This window comes from Sclerotinia sclerotiorum, genomic scaffold (genome assembly GCF_000146945.2).
Source record: "Sclerotinia sclerotiorum 1980 UF-70 scaffold_19 genomic scaffold, whole genome shotgun sequence".
Taxonomy (NCBI): domain Eukaryota; kingdom Fungi; phylum Ascomycota; class Leotiomycetes; order Helotiales; family Sclerotiniaceae; genus Sclerotinia; species Sclerotinia sclerotiorum.
Window position 1 is genome coordinate 1 of NW_001820817.1, and position 21,498 is coordinate 21,498.

A 21,498-nucleotide genomic window follows, 5' to 3' on the forward strand; every position below is an offset into this window, starting at 1 on the left:
CTAACCCTAACCCTAACCCTAACCGCGTATAGCCGTAACCCTAACCCTAACCCTAACCCTAACCCTAACCCTAACCCTAACCCTAACCCTAACCCTAACCCTAACCCTAACCCTAACCCTAACCCTAGGGTTATAAATAGGGAGCACGATATAAGGGGTTTAGACGACGCGCTAAAATCGAAAGATGAAAAACGAAAAAGGGAAATAAAATATAAAATATAAAATTTTGAAAAGTAAACTATATTATTTGTTTGAAATTAAATAAGAATTTTAAGAATATATATTTTGTTAAAAGGAATGATCTTACATAGGGAATAGTGGGAAGCGGATAAGGCACAACTGAGGTTATAATAGCCTTTTATATGAATCATTCATTTTCTTAATTCTACGGAAATGCAAAGCTCTCCGTAGGAGAGCTTCTCAATCTATTCCTAATAGGACTAGTGCCCTGTGCATGTGCTACGCAGGAACCATTCACTTTAACATTATATAATTTACCCTTTTCAGATTCTAACTTTTAATCAAACCTTTCATTACTTTCTACAACCCTTAATATTAAATTAAATATATCAAACAATAGCCTTTATAATTTGAAGATATCTGATAATAATCTTTCATTATGTATAAAATCAGATAACAATCTTAAAGAGCAAATATCGCTATATGATTTTCTCAAATTTTTTATAACGTAATGTATGGGGAACTCGGACACTTTTTCAATTATTCTACACGCGATCTTTGTTCTACGAGCCACACAATCCTCCCAATTCCAATTCTGAATCATTTGAACTATTCTCTAGCTCTTCTTCTTCAATCTCTTCTTCTGATTCTTCAATTGGGCGCTTGCATGGTCGTCCTCGTGGCTTTTTCTCCTTAAGTTTTTCCTCCGCCTCATGTACTATTTTCAGTATTTCCTTAATACTAAAGACAAATTGACCTTGTAATTTGACTCTTTTGCCTTTAGTTCTCTTTTTTCGAGTCTCAATTACTTCCTGAGCATCAGCGAGCTGTTTCCGAAGTAAGGCTATCTCAGTATTTTGAGATTCTACAAGCCTAGTCATTCTTTTGGCATATCGACGAGTTGGTGATGTAGGAGAACCACTGCTTGCTAGAGCTGTATTAAAGATCTGATTTGCTTGCATTAGTTCTGTCCCATCTGGAGGAGAACTTCTGAGTATAGATAAGTCTAGGTCTTGATTGGGGGTTCTCATTTGTGAAGTAGAAGGTTGCTGGGAGGAGTTAAATGGTAATATATCGAGTACTTTTCGTGGAGCAAAAGGTACTAAACCAGCTCCTCTCCAGCCAGCTTTAATATTAGAAGAATTCAGTGCTTTTTTTCTAATATTTTGAAAGAGTTCTACCTATTCAGCTCTTTGAATTCGCTTTACACCAGCTCGAGAATATCGATCGACCTCCAAAGCATGATATCGTTTCATTGGCCCATACACCGCAATATCAAGTGGCTGAAGCAAGTGGGAGCAATGAGGAGGTAATATAAGTAAATCGATATCCTTCTCTATACAGAAAGCAATAAAGCTGTCTGTAATATGACTTGAATGGCCATCCATGATCAAAAGTCGAGGTCGATCACCTGACACTTTCTTGGATTCTGGTTCGAAAACTGTTGGTACGAGAAGGATACGGAAGACGTAGCACCCACGGATTACGTAGGTCCTGTATGTCTAATTGTATTCTGTCTAAAGAGCTAGCTACATATTGAAAGTAGTAAGTCTTATATAGACTTACTAAAAGAGCTAGTCTCTTTCGCGTTCGCTTAGTTCTTTATTACAGTAGTAATTGAATTGAAGTCATTCACTTCGTTCACACAAAAACCCTTTTTAGTCATTCTAATCTATGACTATTTGAGGTCCATCCATTCGTACTAATAGAGAACTACCAGCTTTGAGGTGTATCCTTTGGAATCCATACAGAATTCGTATTCTGAGCCTTGAAAATGACTATAGATAATAGAGCCTTTCCAGCTACATTGATACATTCAAATGCAGTTATCCATTCTTGCTTGCCAGTTGTAACTTTCCAATTCGATTTCTGAGTAGAATCGACTATAATGCATGTACTTTGAGTACTTCCAACTCCAAATCCGGTTTCGTCCATATTATATATATCATCTAATTCATACTTTCGTTCAATGAGATATGTATGAAATGCATCAAACCAAGTCTGAATATTCTCCGGAGTTGCCTTTTTAGCCCGATTAGACTCTAATTGATGTGAATAGCATATTTTAAGTTCTGGATGTCGTTTTTGGAATCTATAGATCCATTCGTGGCCTATAGGTGGAATTTCTGTCGAGGTAGGAATTCGAGATGACGCGACCTGAACATGTCGAAGACGAATTTCGTCGGCCATTTCCTTCACCAACATAGGTGTAGCAGGGAATCCAGTGATCGTGAGTCGTGAAATCCATCGTACAAGAGTATTTTCTTCTGCGTTTGAAAGAATTTGAGCCATTTCGTGGGTTTGGGAACGTGTTTTCTTCCCAGCCAGCCTATCGGCTAGAGTGGACTTGGGGACTTCAAAATGCTCTGCAGCCTTTCTAATTGATTTAAATTCTTTTAATTGAAGTGCAACTATAGTCTGTTGAAGCTTCTCTTCAATCTGAGCAGGTGTAAAAGGTGATTGGGTATACATAATAAAAGTTATTAGGGTTTCAAGTTGGCGATAGGCAAAAAGTGTCCAAGTTCCCCATATGTCCAAGTTCCCCATACGTTACATTATATTCAATATTAAATCAATTTTATATAACATGGTTTATCAGCGAGCGGGCCATATCACCAAGCGGGCCACTTTTACCTCAATTTATCATTTCAAACCCATATTATTTAACAACAATTAAATCAATTGATTGAAACTATCAAGAATCTAATAATCTAGGATCTATTATACTATTCTGACAAGTTCTTGAATTATGACCAGTCTTTCCACACTTACTACAGCATCGACTAGTAGATGATTCCCTATTAAAATTTCCCCCATTTTGACGCTCGTCGCATTGAATCTGATTATCAACCTCTTATTGTGATAATATATCTTCAGCTTCTTGTCCAGTAAGTACTCCTCCATTACGTAGTTGAATTTTTTTAGCGCGTCGACGTTTACTTAATACCTTATTTGCTCTTCGAAGCATACGATTCTCAGCACTCAAAAGTGTAACTTCATATGCTAATCTCTCTGTACCTTTAACTAAAGCTTGTACAGTCTCAAATATAGGTGTAGGAGAGCTTGATTGATGACGAGTTATTCGAGCTTTTACTAGAGTTGATTGTAAGAGAGCCTCAGTTGGATTATGAGGGGTTTGAGAGATCCAGGAGTTGGTAAGTTCCAAGGAGGTAAATAGAGGGGTAGAAGTACGAATCTTAATATCTAGTTTTGAAAGTATAGATTGAGGATCGAATGGTATTAGACCTGCTCCTCGAAAACCAGCTTTCATATTCTAAATAGTAAATGATTGTTGATATACAGCTTTGAAAGCTATAAAGAATTCAACTTTAGTGATATGATTGATATATGCCTTGATAAACTCCTCAATTTGAGAACTATATGAACGTTTAAGTACACCGAAACATCCAACATCAAGTGGTTGAGTTAAATGACTTGAATGTGGTGGTAATTTGAGGCATATAATATCATTTGATTTGCAATATGATTGAAAAGGTATTGATTCGTAGCTTTCGTGCCCATCCAATACTAGCATTCGATATTTGCCCTTTCTTTGACGAATAGTATGTTTATCGAAATGCTTTAACCATTCTAGGCCTGTCTCATTATTCGTCCATCCATTAGAAGTAGGTTTAATAGCCCAATCCACAGGAAAATCGGTTTCGGTATACCAATTGGAAAGATGAACTTGTCCTTGAACTACCAGAAATGGAGGTATAGTTTCACCCTCTCCATTGCCACATATAATTGCTGTAGCCCACTCTCGATTGCCTAGTTGTATTGCCTTGCTTCTGCCATTTCGTTCAGCACTAGTTACAACCATTCCAGGGCATATTATACCCATCATGAAGCCAGTTTCGTCGAAATTGTAGAAATCAGAATCGACAATACCATATTTCGCCTGCATATTCGATACCAATCTAAATCACTCTTCAATAAGCTTGGGATCTTCGCAGAGAGCTCTTTGAAAATCATAAATGCGATTAAAACGCATCTTTAATTCTGGACATCGTTTAACAAAGCGATGAGCCCAGAGCTTTCCAACCTTCTTCGCACCCCGCGATTCGAGGATATAATTCGCCATATCTTCTACACCATTTAATTTAGGTGCAAACCCTCTCTCATCCATATCGATTATATACTGGATAAGCACTTCCTCTTCTAATTTGGTCAAATTATGACTATTTGCTCGAGATTCGATACGAGGGGTAGTACCGTCTATTCTGCGCTGAATCTTTGTATGCGGGATATTATATAGCTTAGCAGCCTTCCGAATGCTTAATTTTTGGTCTTTATTGATAGCTTCGATAGCTAAAAGTATTCGACCTTCTTGATTATTCGATTCCATAATATATTGTTGATAAATCGCGTATTGAAGTTGAAAGATATAAATTGAGGTAAAAGTGGCCCGCTCGGTGATATGGCCCGCTCGCTGATAAACCACGTTATTAGATCAAAGATATTATTACAAATATAGGTTCCTCCTAATATTCTTTATATATTAATATAAGAAAAAATAAGTTTATCAAAATTTATTAAATTTTTTTTTGTTAGGTTTGGGTGTCTTCGGCTGTATCCCTACAAAGCCTGAGTTGAAACTTGTATTTAAAATTCTAACTTGAGTTTATTTCAAAAATACTACTAAAAGTAAGTCAATCTTTTAATGTTTTGAAAGTATAAATTATTATTTAAGATTTTGAAAAATTCTCCAAACCAGTATCTAATCAATTCCGCTACACTAATAATATCATAATGATTTTTCAATCTGCATTTGTCGGATCATGACACTACGTTCACGGATGTGATGCCCATAAAGGTAAAACACAACCGGAATAGCAATACAGACCGCTTCAAACATGCCGAGGAGAAAACCTGCCCAATTCAACCCCAAACTAGCATACATAGAAGGCCCAGCAAGAGGTAGAACCGCTCCGAAGATGCTGCGCAGTACTACATTCCCTGCCAGAGCCGATGCCGCGTAATTATTATAGGAATGTACAATGTAGTTGTTTATGTATATGAAGACACCTGCATTTCCAGCCCCAAACGGAACACCAGCCAGAATTGGTACAATCCAATGCACATTTGGCGTGGATGTCCAGGCAAACCAAATTTGCCCTACCGCTAGCAGAACAGCCGATGTACAGATGATGCTCACCATTGCTTCAGGGGGCACATTTCCACTCGTGTCCTTCTTGTGAGACGAAATGATCTTCCGCAGAATCGGTTCCAAAGCAATGGTAATAACGGATCCAAATCCTATGCCAAGATAAGCGAGACCTCCAATACCAGGAGACCAGCCACGGTACTTCTGGTAGGCAAGTGGGTAGGCAACAAAGCACAGATATAGGACACCATAGACTAATGCGGTATAAAAATTCCAAAACGCACTGTGTAGTAATTTTGGTTAGCTGCAAGTTTGGAAAGTCAATGAAAATCGTGTAAGACGGGGGTTCGTACCAGATAGGCTCCATTACCATCATAGTCAACGGCCTAGTTATATTGGTCCGGAGGTGACTTCCGAATTCCACTTGACTATCGTAACGACTCCACCACTTGAGATTTCCTGTCTCCTTTCTCTTCCTGATCATCCGTTTACGTAGAATAACTGGAGCATAGGTCTCCTTGATAGTTAAGACCAGTAAAAACGCAACACCACCGAGAATCATGATGAACCAATTAAGCCATCTCCAACCGAGATTCTCGAAAATGAAACCTCCAATAATCGGTCCAATAACGGGTCCATTCGTAGGGCCAAGTGACCAAAAGCCGAAAGCCAATGCTCGGTGTCGCTCAGAGATAATATCATTCACCGTGCCAGGAGAATTTGACATCATAGCGCTGCCGAAGAAAGCGGTAAAGAAACGTGTGATCAGGATTGTCTCAATGTTTTTTGCCAATGCAGATGGCAACACGAAAATGGTGAACAAACTGACAGAAACAAGATATATCGGCCGGCGCCCGTACATCTCACTCAGCGGAGCAAGGACAACGCTTCCTACCGCCATGCCGACTAGATAGGTAGTCACCCCGAGGAGGCCCAATATTTTGGAGATGTGGAATTCCTCTTGTAATCCTGCGATGCCGACCGTGTATGATGTGCTGAATAGGCTAACAACTGTGGCACTATAACCCATGGTGAAGATAGTTACGCATTTCTGCAACGCAGACCAATTCTTTGGATTCTCAGGATCGTCCTTTGACCAAAAGACCTCGTAGGCCGAGTGGTCGACTGAGCTGCTGTCTATCTCATTGCTGTCGACGGCGAGCCTTGGATTGACACTTTTTGGAACAGACTGGTGTTCAACATCGCTCGGGTATTTAGACGAAGGCTGCATGACCAATATCTCAGGGAGTCGAAAAAGATATCAAGACAATAATTTGAAGAGGTCAGAGAAATCAAATAGAAAAAACAACCAATGCGGAGTACTTGGCTAGATCATTTCCTACAAATCCGCCAAAGGGGATCAACGGGGTTATTATATAGCACTACCATATCTATAGGCTACGAACTAGGTACCTATAGGTAAGCTTTTGCGAAGCTCCGATATACCCGTAGGTCCCTGATTGATAAGTTATATAATCGGCGAATGAATGTATCTAGTTAAGGGGTACCTAGTGGGACCTAATACGTGATAATTTTCTGGCAAAATGTGTCTTCCGCCGTCGCTGCATTACAGGGGTCTTTTAGTACCTACACAGAGTCCCAGTACCCGCTTTGGGTACCGGCTAATTTCTACTATGCTTCGTGTATCTCATACTTATCCACTTTCCGATTGCCACCGCGCAAACCATGCCGCACGTCAACTATAAACTAGCGCCGTCATCCCAAATCGTTGGACCAGCATTATTTCGACATGTCATGGTGATTTCATATATTCGTCGTCTCTCATTAATACCGACAGGATTACGAGTACTAAAACCGCATATCCGGCTATATATGACTTCGGTCTGAACATGGGAGGACTCGTCTCGTGTGATGTTGATTCCATCGCCTCTGCCGATACCTTGCTTGTGGTGAATACTCTCAGAATGGGGTAATCTTCATCAGTAACCATATTAATGATGAGACGACCGAGTCGGGTTTAAAACTCACACGGCCAAGCTCAAACAAACTCCTGGAGCCTTTCAGTAAATAATCGCCATCAAGTTTTCCGCAATCTTGATGCTTAATAAGTTGTTGGTTTACTTCAAGCTAGCTCCGTTGCAAGATCCTGAAGGTATTAGGTGTATTTTCATTGTGATGAACAGCTACTTGATCGGATCCAACCAGCCATTACACCACGGGGTTACATACTGGCGACTTCTTGCATACTTTCAAAAATCCCCATAGGTAGACGATGTAATTTGCTTTGGAAATGAGTACTCCGTTGCCAGCAATAAATGTTCTTACCGATGGCTCTCAGAGACCGCTTGATGCGGCCACAGAATATGCCATTTGTAATGATGACTTCGGTTATGAGTATAGGGGATCTCTATAGCATTCACCGTTCTAGATGCAATCTCTTTGCCAAAGAGAAGGGGGACGGTCGTCTTCCGTATGTATGCTAGCAAGATATGGAAAGGTACGGTGAACTTCAATTACCCTTTACATTCCCTCCTCGGAAAATTGTACTAGCATCGGTACTCTACTGAGAAAAGTTCACTGACGAGTAAATGGGGATAGTAGTGTAGTGGACACTCTTGAGCCTCGATTCAACCAGTCTGGCTAATGTCATGGAGGATTCGAATTTGATGCAATCGGGCATGAATAAGCATTGTAACTTATGATGTAAGCGTTCCTCGCTTTGTAAGAGCATAAGATTGAGCTCGGTAGATAATTGCTAATGCAGCACGTCGCAATGCTCTACCATGTCCTGCAACATGCTAGCGACCTTGCACTGATCAGGAATGAGCCTTCCATTGATCTCCGAGAGGCTTGAAAAAATCTGTAAATAAAAGCGATAAATGTGGCAAACGTGGTGCATACTTGGAGCCCATACAAATGACAAACATCAAGTCATTCATAAAAGATCGAGTCAAGTCGATAGCCGCTAGCCTAACTTGGTGCCATAACCCGCCAAGAGTTGGTCCTTGCGTGAGTTTCAGCACTACCTGGTAGAATCGAATCTTGGTTCCCACTCCTCCAACACCAACACTAGTGCAGGCAGTCAATTACCGGCGCCGTAAATAATAAAAACTTCACAATATGGAGCTGGGTCTAACTTGATTCGAGTCTAGTCCTCCTCGCTTCCAGTCAAGAATGGATTAAAAAAACTATCCACTGCTGCTGATTCTTCCAATCATATATCCCCAACTTTAAATGAATCGGGAGAATCCCATATCCAGTTTGTCCACTCTACACCGTATACGGTATATTATTCATATGACTACAAGTACGGAATAACCGTAGAAGAGGCGAATTTATCTGTCCACATGGGCTCTAGCTTAGTTTGGTCATAGTGCCAAAGGTGGCTTATCCTCCCCGACCATCCTTCCTCTCTTAAGTCCACCTGTTTTCTATGACTACCAACCGGGTGGCCCTAACAATTGGTTATTCACAGAATGAAGACCAAACAAAGGACTGTTTGTCAAAATTGCAGAGACCACAAGATCGGGGTAGGCTCAATTTACTAGTCCTGTTGACATTTCAACCAAATGTCGCTTCAACTGACATTTTCCAGTGTGATGGGAAGCGTCCCCAGTGTAGCCAATGTGTTCTTACTAAGAGAAAATGCAATGGGTACAACGAGCACTGGAAGTTCGTTTATCATGCTGGGTCTTTGCGCTCTCCTGGCCGCTCAAACGATACAAAGCCGACATGCGACATGATTCCTTATGTGAACCAGGAAGCTTCGAAGTCGCCATGGGGTCCCTCAATTCAGGTGGCGAAGAATCACCCAAAGCAGGTTCGGAACGCACATCTTGTTGTGCCTCGCGGCTTGCTCTCTTTACAGTTAAGTGTACATGCTCTCACGGAAACTATAAAAGACATGTATTTGCCGACTGAAGCGACAATAGTCGAAGTCATTCACGGAAAAGAGCAAATATGCGGTGCGTGGGTGAAGGAACTGTCTGTTATTTTTGCCCAATCCAGTACGGAGCATGCTGAGTTGCTTTTTCGAGTTATAAAGGTCTTGGCGGGCTCAGTTTATCCTCAAGGCTCGACAATTCGATACTCAGACACCGAGATGGGTCGCGACTACCGCGGGGTGCTTCAAATGGTTCGCACTCGTCTAGCAGCCAACGGCCGGTGCTTTGAACTAGTACCAGCTATGATGTGTCTTGCTCTTGCTGAAGTATGATTTTGTTCCTTTTATACTTAGACCTGCAGACTGATCCGTTGACAAGCTTATGTTTCCCAACTCTAGGACGGCTCTATGTGCACATACTACCGCTATAAGGGTATTCTTTGAAACCTTCGGACCACATTATTTCAAGTCTGGGACATCCCATGCGCTTTTCCAAGGATTTAGGCCCCCTATAGTATGTCTGTCTCTCTCACCTCGGTGCCTTCTGACGATTCTCTATTCCGCAGATTCTTCAGGCTTTTCGAGACCGCCAGCCAACCTTCCTATCGTCAGAGTCCTGGAATAAGATCCCCTTCACGTCAGCTCGTCCATCAGCCATGCAAGCACTCCTCACGGATGTTTCTACTATTCCATTTTTACTAAAGTGCAATGACGCTTTATTCGAGAATGGAAGCTCCGCAATTCAAGTGGCAGAAATGTTCCAGTCTTTCCTAGATGCATTAGAGCATCTGACTAGATGGGAAAACCGCCTTCGGCTAGAGAGTGGTTTTCCATATTACTGGCAATATGGCACTGATGCCGGCGAGTTGAATACATGCCTAAGTCTTCATGTCCCTATTAATTTCCTGAACTTTACTATGGCAAATTGTCTTATCCATATTTGGGCAATTCGCGTCATTTGCCTTGCGGAAATTGAAAGGATTGTGCTATTTTCTTCGCATCCAATCCAGCCCAAGCCGCATACATCTCAATTTACGAGTACAGCTTATGTCCAGGGGCAGATCAACCATTTCTCTCGGCTAATCCTCCGTAGCATGGAATATTTCTTCAGTGATGACATGAAACTATTCGGACCTGCCTCGACCCTCTTTCCACTATCTATGGCTTACCAGCGATTTACCGCAGCCTGCTACCAGTGTGATGAGGAACTTAAATTCATTGATAGTATTGTTACCCGTTTAATTGATAGGGGGTTGCAATCCGCGTCTTCACTAGTTTATGGTATGCCCGGTCTCGACTGATGTGGACCGCGTTTTGTTTGCTCTTTCTTCGACGTTTTCAAAATTGAATGCTTGGCTTAAAAAATGCAAAGTTATCGTTTCCACAAAATATCTTCGAGAATAGACGTAATTCACATCCCAGATGTAGCTTAGCTGAAAGTAATATGTCTCTTCTACCCAGCCCTAGCTTCTCCATTCCACCACAGAAACGGGGGCCATCGCAACTTATTCCGGTAGATAGCCATCGAAGCCTTTAAATCGGGTCAGATTACCGCTGGGTGCTGGAAATGATTTGGATTTAATGCTTAATCTGGAGAATCTTGCTCTTAGTCCCTAAACCAAGGAATCGAAAAAAGTTTCTATTCGGAGTATTTATCGTACGTAAATTATATAACACCTGTTAGCAATTCTTTCCTAAAGTTTGAGATGGGTTAAGGTTGTTTTAAGCACAAGGCCTCTAATCATTCGCTTTACCTCATTATTTAGTCATTGAGCCTAAGATTCTCTGATTATATCAGCCGTTGAAACGATTTGTAGCTTTTTAAGTTCGGCGGCCACAGGTCCACAGAAAAATACAAACCATCAAAGCCCCGCTGATCTGCGCTAGTGCTCTTGGCGGGATATGCTTCTGAAAAAGGAATAACGCTTCCACCCACAATTCCGGATTGAAAGTATCTCGGCCTCTTCATTCTACGGGTGACAATTAGTAAAGTTTGTAATCACCTGTAAAGAGGCTTAGTCCACCAATATATAAGAATGATTGTTCCACCACGAATCCCTAGATAATTCACAATCTTGACAACCTCTACTTAAAGTACTAGCGACCACTCACCGAGTCCTGCGCTTCATTTTCCTCCTTATCTCTAAAGTTTCCACCAGCTGTAAACGCCCGCATCATGTCGACTTTCAAAAGTACCATCAACATCACCCACATTGGCACTGCTACTGCTGTGCTCGAAATCGATGGCGTCAACTTCCTTACCGACCCTTTCTTCTCTCCAGCGGGTTCTAGTTTCCCCATCAGGGAGGACTTCGCACTGGAGGTCTCAGAGGACCCTGCCCTTGGTCTGAACGAACTACCGCCAATTGATGCTGTTTTGCTCAGTCATGAAGATCATGCTGATAACTTGGATGATTATGGTCGCCAGCTGCTAAATGGCCGTCACGTTTTCACTACTGTAGATGGTGCTAAAAACCTGGCTCCGCGTCCAGCAGTCCGGGGAATGAAGCCTTGGGAAAGCACAAGCGTAAACTTGGGTGGCGTCAAATACACTATCACCGCCACGCCAACCCAACATTTTCCCGGCAATGAGTGTACCGGGTTTATCTTGACGACTGATCGGTTCGGCCACCATGCTGATGGACGTCCAAACGCGGTTTGGTTTACTGGTGACACGGTTTACATTGAGGAGTTTGCCCGGATTCCAGAACAATTCCACGTTGTGGTGGCGCTGATGAATCTGGGTTCGGCCTTCGTTGAGACTCCTATTAGCGATGGAAAGCTTGTCCAGATCACTATGGATGGCAAGCAAGCGGGATCCCTATTCCGAATGCTTAAAGCGGACCATCTGGTGCCGATGCACTATGAGTCTTGGGGACACTTTACACAATTTGGCAAGGAGTTGATGGCCGACTTCAAGGAAGAAGGGGTAGAAGAGAAGGTCCGGTGGTTAGTACCTGGCAAAGCTGTTAGAATTATTTAGTTTGTAATAACAGATCTGATTGTTGCTCATTGTAACCTTACACTTTCCGACTTCACCGCAAGATTGCACTTTTTTCACAAAACTGAATAATGAATTGATTTAGAACTTTTCAACTACCATATCAAAGTTTGATATCTAGACGTTGGCTCGACTAAGGTTATGTAATTTATCCTGACTAACGTGGTTTATCAGGACCCTGTACATATCAGGACCCTGTACACTTTTACCTCAATTGCCCACATTTGTAACGATACTGTACCGGAGGCAGCGGCTGCCTGAGGTTTCGTCTGGTTGGTAGTTGTGGGTTAAGGCTTTATCACTAGTCTTCACTTGGAAGTGAAGTCGTTACTAGATCAAGTAGAATGTAGGTCAACTAATTGATAACTAAGTTGAGCACAAAGCTCCTAAACTATGAAACTACTCTGACTATATACTGAACAATAAAGGGGGCCCCTAGAAGCTTTCTGGCTCCTCAAGACTCCTTATCACGCGATTTCTGATGGTGCGTGCGCATACGATCTTCAGGTGACCAAGATCACATACTAATTCGATGAAATCTGATCGTGTTTGCACACGGCCTAAGCTCTCCTAATTAATCAGTTTGCTACCATCGTAACACCGTCAATCCTAATGGTGAATCGTGACAGTACCCCACTTCTCGGCCACTTTTTTACACCAAAAACAATGAAAATCGACCTTTATAATTTTCTTATTTATGAATATAATCCAATGAAATTTGGAGTATAGATTCTTGGCTTATACAATAGTAAATTCTGAGAATTTTAGATTTTTTACGATTTTATTGGTTGAGATAACGTGGTTTATCATCGGGTCGCCAATATCACCGGGTCGCCACTTTTTTCACCATTCAACCACTTCAATTTCAATTCGCGATATCTCAATGAATTATCATGGAAACACAATCAAAAGAAGCCCGAATCATCTTAGCTATTGAAGCTATTCGAAAGTCTAAAAATTTGACAATTACGAAAGCTGCGAAAGTCTATTCAGTACCTCGATCTACACTACGCGATAGAATAAACGGTCGAAATAACCAAATGGAAACTCGAGCAAATGGGCATAAAATAACTGAATTAGAAGAGAAAGTGCTTCTTCAGTATATAATTGATATGGATGATAGAGGGTTTGCACCTAAATTGAGTGGTGTGGAAGATATGGCGAATTATATTCTTCAGTCGCGAGGGGCAAAGAAGGTTGGAAAGCTCTGGGCTCATCGATTCGTAAAGCGTCATACGGAATTAAAGATGCGTTTTAATCGCGTTTATGATTTTCAAAGGGCTCTCTGCGAAGATCCTAAACTTATTGAAAGGTGGTTTCAAGTGGTATTGAATATGCGAGCGAAATATGGTATTCAGGACTGCGATTTCTACAATTTCGACGAAACAGGCTTCATGATGGGGATTATAGTTGCCTGTATGGTTGTAACTAGTGCTGAACGAAATGGCAGAAGCAAGGCAATACAACCAGGCAATCGAGAATGGGCTACAGCAATTATATGTGGTAATGGAGAGGGTGAAACTATACCTCCATTTCTGATAGTTCAAGGACAAGTCCACCTTTCGAATTGGTATACCGAAACCGATCTTCCTGCAGATTGGGCTATTAAACCTACTTCCAATGGATGGACGAATAATGAGACAGGGTTAGAATGGTTAAAGCATTTCGATAAACATACTATTCATCGAAGAAAGGGCAAATATCGAATGTTAGTACTGGATGGACACGAAAGTCATGAATCAATACCTTTTCAGTCATATTGCAAAGCAAATGATATAATATGCATAAAGCTACCAGCGCATTCTAATCATTTAACTCAACCATTCGATGTTGGATGTTTTAGTGTCCTGAAACGCTCGTATGGTAGTCAAATTGATGGATTTATCAAGGCACATATCAACCATATCTCTAAGGTTGAATTCTTTATAGCTTTCAAAGCTGCATATCAACAATCAATTACATCTCAGAATATAAAAGCTGGGTTTCGAGAAACTGGATTAATACCATTTAATCCTGAAGCTGTACTCTCAAAGTTAGATATTCGAATTCATACACCTACTCCCCCCCCTCTCAATATAGATCCTTGGATCTCTCAAACACCTCACAATCCAACTGAAGCTCTTTCTCAATCAACTTTAGTAAAATCTCAAATAAGTCGTCATCAATCAAGCTCTCCTACACCTATATTCGAAACTGTACTAGCTCTAGCTAAAGGTACAGAGAGATTAGCACATGAGAATACACTTTTAAGTGCAGAAAATCGTACACTTCGGAAGGCAAACGAGGCATTAAGCAAACGTCGACGCGCAAAAAAGATTCAATTACGGCAAGGAGGAGTGCTTACTGGACAAGAGGCTCTTGATATATTATCTCAACAAGAGGTTGATGTTCAGATTCAACGCGACGAGCGTCAAAAGAGGGGGAATTCTAACGGGGAAGCATCTTCTAGTCGATGCTGTAGTACACATGTGGGAGAACTGGTCACAATTCAAGAACTTGTCAAAATAGTATAATAGACCCTAGATTATTAGATTCTTAATAGTTTCAATCAATTGATTGAGTAGTTGTTGAATAATATAAAATTGAAGTGGTTGAATGGTGAAAAAAGTGGCGACCCGGTGATATTGGCGACCCGATGATAAACCACGTTATTCTTTTACTTTGATATATTATATTTATCCTCTATTGAATATTGAACAATACAACTTTTTATTAAAGTAGATTGAGAAAGAGCTTCAATTGAATTATAAAATGTTTGAGATTACTATATATCAGGATTGATTGATATTGATCTATTTGATAGAGTTCTTATTCGAATATCTAGTTTTGAAAGTACAATTTCCGGATTAAATAGGATTAACCTAACTCCGCAGAACTCAGCTTTACCATTTGATATAGATATTGCTTCGATATATACAGCTTTAAAGACTTGAAAGAATTCGGTTTTGATAATATAAATAATATGTTAAAGTGAATGGTTCCTGCGTAGCACATGCACAGGGCACTAGTCCTATTAGGACTAGATTGAAAAGCTCTCTGTAAGAGAGCTTCGCACTTCCGTAGAATTAAGAAAATGAGTGATTCATATAAAAGGCCAATATAGCCTCAGTTCTGCCCTATCAGCTTCCCACTATTCCCTGTGTAAGGTCATTCCTTTTAACACGATATATACTTTGATAAAATTCTCGATTTGTCGATTATACGAACGCTTTAAAGGACCAAAACAATCGATATCGAATGATTAAATTAAATACAAAGAATAAGATAATAAACTAAATAATATAATATTGTATTTCTTGTAGTATTCCTGAAATGCTACCGATTTATAATTTTCATACCCATTAAACATTAGCATTCGATATCTACTCATTTTTGTTACGTAGTAACAGTCAACCTGTCCATATGAGCTTAGACCCCGTGGAAAAGCAAACCGATTCACATACAAAATTGTATGGTAATCGGTTCGTAGAGTCTCCCCACCTTCAGCAAGCACAGACATATAGTCTGATCCAAGTCACGTGATGGACCCTGCATATTCAGGGATACGAATCGTAGGTCCATACGAATCGAAGGTCCACAAACTCTCAGGATCCAAGAGATCCAATGGAGGACGAAGGTCTATATAATCAGGATGGTTTCCTTTGTGTAGAGCTTCGTGCTCAAGATCAATCATTTAGTATATCCTACTATTAGTTACGAATTGCATATCATTATTGTCATTACTTAAGTCCCTGCTTGACGCCTAGTTATAAACCACCTCGAGAGCCTAGAGCACTTCCACGTGATCTAGACGGCAAACCTCGTAACAATTTTCCTACTTTCAATATATTTATTGAAATGTTTAATTTATTCAAGATTTATCTCATTATCTATTCATTCATTAATAATAGATTTAATAAATCAATCATATAGTAAATCACCTTCGATATATCAATTTGAGAGATGATATTCGTTTTTTACTATCAAAAACAAAGATATATTATATTAAAAGATTGGGTGGAAGAGGCCTCTATATTGACTATATTACTACGTCTGTAGGCATATTAATCTCCTCTTGGTATCCTCGGAGGGGACCAATATGCCTGCTTATGGTTCGTCTAATCTAGCCTGTTTAGGTAACCGTATTACTAATCACGACACGTGATTAGTACCGGTAACTTCTATTCCTTTTAACATATTATAACCTTCTGTAACGATACTGTACTGGAGGCAGAGGCTGCCTAAGGTTTCGTTTGGTTGGTAGTTGTGGGTTAAGGCTTTATCACTGGTATTCACTTGGAAGTGAATTCGTTACTAGATCAAGTAGAATGTAGGTAAACTAATTGATAACTAAATTGAGCACGAAGCTCCTATACTATGAAAATAATGAATGTTTATATACTGGTCCTTTCCAGGAGCCTATGCTCCTGGAGGCTCCATCACGTGATCCCTACTTGTCCGACGTGATGGTGAATCGTGACATGAAGCTTTTTCCCAATCTACTTTAATAAAAAGTTATATTACTCAATATCAAAGGAATTTATCTACTTCAATATTTGAAACAATTGTAATTTTAATTAAGGTGTCACGAATCACGATTATTATAACACAATAAAAGCAAGTACGGAGGTTTGGGCCGCTGTTTCCGAGGGGGTCCTTATCGATAAGGAATCCTAGGACAAGTGTCCTAGGATAAAATATGTCCCAGGATAATTAGTATCCTAGGACAAAACGATTAGGCAACCATGTAGGCTTAGGACAAGTGTCCTAGGACGCTATTCGTCCTAGAATAAAGTGTCCTAGGATAATATTTGTCCCAGGACAATTATCCTAGGAGCTATATTATCCTAAAATCAGAATCGTCCCAGGATTAGTGTTCTGAGGCCTTCAAAGGATCATGTGATAGATAGACTGAATAGCCTAGTCTATCCAGTCTAAAGGGTAGCCTGAGTAGACCAGTTTATCCAGGCTATCCAATAGTATTCAGAAGTATATAGTTAAGATAGTTTTATAGTTTAAAAGCTTTGTGCTCAACTTAGTTATCAATTAGTTTATTTATATTCTATTTGATCTAGTAACGACTTCACTTCCAAATGAATACCAATGATAAAGCCTCAACCCACAACTATCAACCAGACGAAACCTCAGGCAGCTACTGCCTCCAGTACAGTATCGTTACATAAGGGTATAAAACTTTTAGCTTATGCGAATATGTTTTTAATTATTGAGATTTATAATCTCCGTAAAGCAAATAAAGTATTTAGTAAATATCGAAAAACTAAAAAAGTGTTACGAGGTTTGCCGTCTAGATCATGTGGAAGTGCTCTAGGCTCTCGAGGTGGTTTATAACTAGACGTCAAGCAGGGACTTAAAGTAATGACAATAATGATATACAATTCGTAACTAATAGTAGAGTATACTAAATGATTGATCTTGAGCACAAAGCTCTACAATAAGGAAACTCTTTCCAATTATATAGACCTTCGTACTATACATCCCACTGCCCTCTATCGTCCTATCAAGATGGGAATATTTCCCACCATAATAGGATTCCTAGACTCGGTGGGAATCCTTGATCACGTGCTTTCGATCAGATTCGATGTCTATGCTTGCTTAGGGGAGACCATATAAGTCAATTGCCATATAGTTTTGTATGTGAATCTACTTGCTTTTCCACATGGTCCAAGCTCGTATGGACAGATCAGCTGTTACTTCGTAACAAATATAACAAATACAATAATACTTTATATAATGCACGAACTTGTTAGTTCGATCCAGCATTAATTGATCTATAGATTGTATATAATTCAATCCTAATTTATGGTGTTGTTGTAATTTTATTTTAATGGAATGTGGGTAATTGAGGTAAAAGTGTTCCGGTTACTGATAAACCACGTTAATTCATCTAATCTTATCTAATCGTAAGGTTAGATCAACAAAAGTAATTTCTTGACCCACCAGAGTTTTGAGCTTCACAAGCTCTCGAAAAAAGACTTCACTATCTCTAATTTTTAAAACTTTCCCTCCTAACACAATATTATCCTGACAATTTTTTTACAGAAAATCACACAACTCACTTGAATATATTTCCCGCCATTGTCTTTACCTCTATATTTTCTGACACCACCTTCACACTTATAACCATGCCCCTCGACACCTCAACCTACTCCCTCGCTCTCCTCCGTCTTGACGGTCGAAGATGGAACGAACTTCGACGTGTTACAGCACAGATTTCTACTCAGCCAGCCTCCGATGGATCATCATATCTCTCAATGGGTAATACCCAAGTCCTCTGCACAGTGACCGGTCCTTGCGATCCGTCAAAATTACGATCCATTGGCGGTGGGGGTAATAGTAATGCTGGGGAGAAGGCAGAGGTGAGAGTTGAGATAAGCTTTGCTGGCTTCGCGGGTGTAGATAGGAAGAAATATGGTAGGAATGACAAGTAAGTTTCTTTCATTTTCTTTTTGTCTGCCGTCTACACTACTCTGGTATCAGGTGAACGAAAACTAATCAAGAACATCGCAGACGTATCCAAGAACTTTCAAATACTCTGTCCACGACTTTTACTCCTCACCTCCTCACTACCTTGACTTCCAATTCAACAATTCTTCTTTCCCTCCATATTTTATCCCTTGACGGGTCGCTGCTCTCTGCTCTTATCAATGCGTCAACTCTTGCTTTGATTGATGCCGGTATCCCAATGCCCTCTTATATTTGTGCTTGTACAGCAGGCTCCACATCCTCATACTCGAGCAATGACGAGAAAGCAGACCCATTGTTGGATTTGAATTTAAGCGAGGAACAGGAACTACCATTCCTTACTGTTGCCACAGCTGGAGAAGGCGATGGCGATGGAGTTGTGGCATTGGTGATGGAGACGAGGGTGCAGGCGGGTAGATTGGAGGGTATGCTGGCTGTGGGAGTGGATGGGTGTAAGCAGGTGAGAGAAATTTTAGATGGAGTGATTAGGAGTAGGGGGAAGAAAATGTTGGGTGGTGCAATGGCTTAATAGGACGATGTTTACACATTATCCGAGGGAAAGACCACATCATTAGATGATACCCTGGTGTTTTTATGGCGTTTCAATGGAGACTGGTTGATAGGAATGTACATGTCACTTTCAGGAATCTGGAAAGACAGATGGAGGTTCGGCGCATGCATCATTTACTTGCAAAATGAATGATGGTATTATGGTAACAATGTAAAATATAAGCAAATGATGGTAACTATCATCTCAGGAAATGTGAGCTAACATGCCAATCTCTTATAAATTTCAAAAACTCCTTTACATACAACTGCTTAGAGTTCCCCATGCTTAATCTTAGGCTCTGGAGCTGGTGGTTCCCCATCTTCCGGAAGCTCCTCAACGACTATGATAGGCTCTTCTGCGGCTTTTGGTTCTGGTTCCGGAGCTGCCTCTTCCACAATAATTTCCTCAACTTCCTCAGGAATGAGACTTTCTGGAATCTTTTTCTTCTCACCCTCACCCAACCTGATACCGTCGACCCAGTTTTCAATCGCTTCGATTGTCAAATCTTCAGCCACTAGAGAATCCCCCTTGCCAGGCAAGGCTCGATACCAATTCCGTCGCCCATTAACAGCAATGACCTCAACATCACTTTTCAGTCCTAGAGCTTCTTTGATCTGAGAGAATCCAGGGTTTTCGGCCTGCAGGATATAGAATGGGAATAACTTTCGTTGGTGTAAATGATGCTTGTGGGACACTTCAGCCAAGGAAGTAGAAGCCGAATCCGTAATCTCGCTTGATGTATCTGGAAGAAGTGCAAGAATACATGTCCCGGTTTTGGGACCAAGACAATTCTTCTTGAGATCGTCTTCAGTCTTAAGAACAGGAATCGCTGGCGCCGGTGGAAGAACAATGGGTTTCTCTGTTTCGACCTCCGGTGATGGTGATTCGGTTGGTTGGTCTTCTAATGTTTCGTCTGTTTGGGTGACAGGCTTCTCGGATTTGGCGTGAGATTCTGATGCAGACTCAAATGATTTCTTTGCTTTCGATGAAGACTTTTTGTTTGCGTTGGATTTTGGAGCCTTTGCTTTTGCTGCTGGTGGGTCCGGATTGGGTTCGGCAGCTTGCGTGAGGAACTTGACCATGCCATCCTTTTTCAATTCACCATCATATACAATTCCTTCAGCTGCTTTACCCCCAGGTAACAGAATAAGTGTAGGAAACTCAGTGATACCAAATAATTCAACGGATGCTTTCTCTGTGTTTCTGATTTGTGCCACCTTAATACTACCCTTGAAATCGATGGCGATGGCTTTCAACGTGGCACTTGTTTTTCCTTTATCAGTGAACAGAATTGCCTTTGCAGTGTCGTTCGCGTCAGCTAGGAAACTCTCCAAATCCTTGTCCGTAACTTTCTTGACAAAATTTGGGATTTTATCTACAACCGCATCAACAATTCCTTTTGCAGTTCGTGGTCCGTTATAATCTTCAACGATGGGTTTTCCGGGCTTGCTTCCAGGTTTAACAATCTTGAGAGTAGGGAAACCTTGCACACCAAATCCTCCGCAGAAAGCTTTATTTGATTCTTCATCACAATTAACTGCTGCTACTTTTGCGAGGCCGGCGAGGTTCTTGGCAGCTTTTTCGTATGCAGGTTGAAGGTTCTTGCAATGTCCACACCATGGAGCGTAGAATTCGACAATCTAGGTGACAGAATGTTAAAGACTGGTGTGCTGCATAACAAGGGACGAGAAAGACGTACGGAAGTATAGTTAGATTGAGCGATCATACGATCATAATCCTTTCCATCGATTGACAACACAGCTGAACTCCTTGGGTACAATCCAGCATGAACCGCGGGCAAAGCACACAACCAAGCTGCAGCTGCAGTATAAATAAGTGCAGTGTTGACCATTTTGAATGTTGGTAATTAACTATCTGTAGCTATTTGGGTAGCTGTAGTAGCTGTAGTAGCTATTGAATTTAACAATACATGTAAAGAGAAAAACAGAGTGGCTGTACAAGGAGTTGGGTATTTATGTAGAGGTTTGAAAAGGCCACAGTCGCATGATGGTATTACGAGGTGAAGGTGGAGGTGGTAGCTCGGGGATTCATTTAATGAGATAGAATGAAATCCGGGGTAAATTAGTAGTAGTAGGTGCCTAGGTAACCGTACTCAAACAATTTAGGCATTTGCAGTGGAATGGGCTTACAGGTTTCCCCAACTTTCGCCACGTGACTGACGTCGTCTGTTTTGATTGAGCTGAGGGCGAGGCTATAACATTTTGACTCACAAGGCTGGCCTGGGAATCCTACCTACAGCTTCTCAAGCATCGCACCACTCTCATCTGTTCATCCATTCATCCATTCACCCATTAACAAAGAAAGAGATAGAGACAAGCCAAGCCAACGAATCA

At 40.8% G+C, this 21,498-nt stretch overlaps 10 protein-coding genes across 10 annotated transcripts; 5 read left to right on the forward strand and 5 right to left on the reverse strand.

Moving 5' to 3' along the window:
- Positions 1 to 45: 45 nt before the first annotated feature.
- Positions 46 to 1,061, reverse strand: SS1G_12034 (hypothetical protein; the record flags this gene model as incomplete). The annotated part of the gene is made up of 3 exons (XM_001586955.1): positions 46 to 124; positions 528 to 548; positions 757 to 1,061. Coding segments are annotated over 3 exons (405 nt in total), but the record flags the coding sequence as incomplete, so codon positions are not given.
- An 832-nt stretch (positions 1,062 to 1,893) lies between these two features.
- SS1G_12035 (hypothetical protein) lies at positions 1,894 to 2,652 on the reverse strand (the record flags this gene model as incomplete). The annotated part of the gene is made up of 1 exon (XM_001586956.1): positions 1,894 to 2,652. The coding sequence occupies one exon, from the start codon at positions 2,650 to 2,652 to the stop codon at positions 1,894 to 1,896; it is 759 nt and encodes a 252-aa protein (XP_001587006.1).
- Positions 2,653 to 3,034: 382 nt separating this feature from the next.
- Positions 3,035 to 4,528, reverse strand: SS1G_12036 (hypothetical protein; the record flags this gene model as incomplete). The annotated part of the gene is made up of 3 exons (XM_001586957.1): positions 3,035 to 3,376; positions 3,482 to 4,100; positions 4,296 to 4,528. 3 exons carry the CDS (start codon positions 4,526 to 4,528, stop codon positions 3,035 to 3,037), a joined length of 1,194 nt encoding a protein of 397 aa, XP_001587007.1.
- A 399-nt stretch (positions 4,529 to 4,927) lies between these two features.
- Positions 4,928 to 6,518, reverse strand: SS1G_12037 (hypothetical protein; the record flags this gene model as incomplete). Its single annotated transcript, XM_001586958.1, has 2 exons — positions 4,928 to 5,570; positions 5,641 to 6,518. 2 exons carry the CDS (start codon positions 6,516 to 6,518, stop codon positions 4,928 to 4,930), a joined length of 1,521 nt encoding a protein of 506 aa, XP_001587008.1.
- A 1,057-nt stretch (positions 6,519 to 7,575) lies between these two features.
- On the forward strand, positions 7,576 to 8,102 carry SS1G_12038 (predicted protein; the record flags this gene model as incomplete). The annotated part of the gene is made up of 2 exons (XM_001586959.1): positions 7,576 to 7,722; positions 8,013 to 8,102. The coding sequence occupies 2 exons, from the start codon at positions 7,576 to 7,578 to the stop codon at positions 8,100 to 8,102; spliced, it is 237 nt and encodes a 78-aa protein (XP_001587009.1).
- Positions 8,103 to 8,164: 62 nt separating this feature from the next.
- On the forward strand, positions 8,165 to 9,575 carry SS1G_12039 (predicted protein; the record flags this gene model as incomplete). The annotated part of the gene is made up of 3 exons (XM_001586960.1): positions 8,165 to 8,257; positions 8,844 to 9,458; positions 9,531 to 9,575. 3 exons carry the CDS (start codon positions 8,165 to 8,167, stop codon positions 9,573 to 9,575), a joined length of 753 nt encoding a protein of 250 aa, XP_001587010.1.
- Positions 9,576 to 11,307: 1,732 nt separating this feature from the next.
- On the forward strand, positions 11,308 to 12,393 carry SS1G_12040 (hypothetical protein; the record flags this gene model as incomplete). Its single annotated transcript, XM_001586961.1, has 2 exons — positions 11,308 to 12,099; positions 12,307 to 12,393. 2 exons carry the CDS (start codon positions 11,308 to 11,310, stop codon positions 12,391 to 12,393), a joined length of 879 nt encoding a protein of 292 aa, XP_001587011.1.
- A 779-nt stretch (positions 12,394 to 13,172) lies between these two features.
- Positions 13,173 to 14,645, forward strand: SS1G_12041 (hypothetical protein; the record flags this gene model as incomplete). Its single annotated transcript, XM_001586962.1, has 1 exon — positions 13,173 to 14,645. The coding sequence occupies one exon, from the start codon at positions 13,173 to 13,175 to the stop codon at positions 14,643 to 14,645; it is 1,473 nt and encodes a 490-aa protein (XP_001587012.1).
- A 3,609-nt stretch (positions 14,646 to 18,254) lies between these two features.
- SS1G_12042 (hypothetical protein) lies at positions 18,255 to 19,123 on the forward strand (the record flags this gene model as incomplete). The annotated part of the gene is made up of 2 exons (XM_001586963.1): positions 18,255 to 18,556; positions 18,640 to 19,123. The coding sequence occupies 2 exons, from the start codon at positions 18,255 to 18,257 to the stop codon at positions 19,121 to 19,123; spliced, it is 786 nt and encodes a 261-aa protein (XP_001587013.1).
- A 290-nt stretch (positions 19,124 to 19,413) lies between these two features.
- Positions 19,414 to 20,996, reverse strand: SS1G_12043 (hypothetical protein; the record flags this gene model as incomplete). Its single annotated transcript, XM_001586964.1, has 2 exons — positions 19,414 to 20,784; positions 20,844 to 20,996. 2 exons carry the CDS (start codon positions 20,994 to 20,996, stop codon positions 19,414 to 19,416), a joined length of 1,524 nt encoding a protein of 507 aa, XP_001587014.1.
- Positions 20,997 to 21,498: the final 502 nt, after the last annotated feature.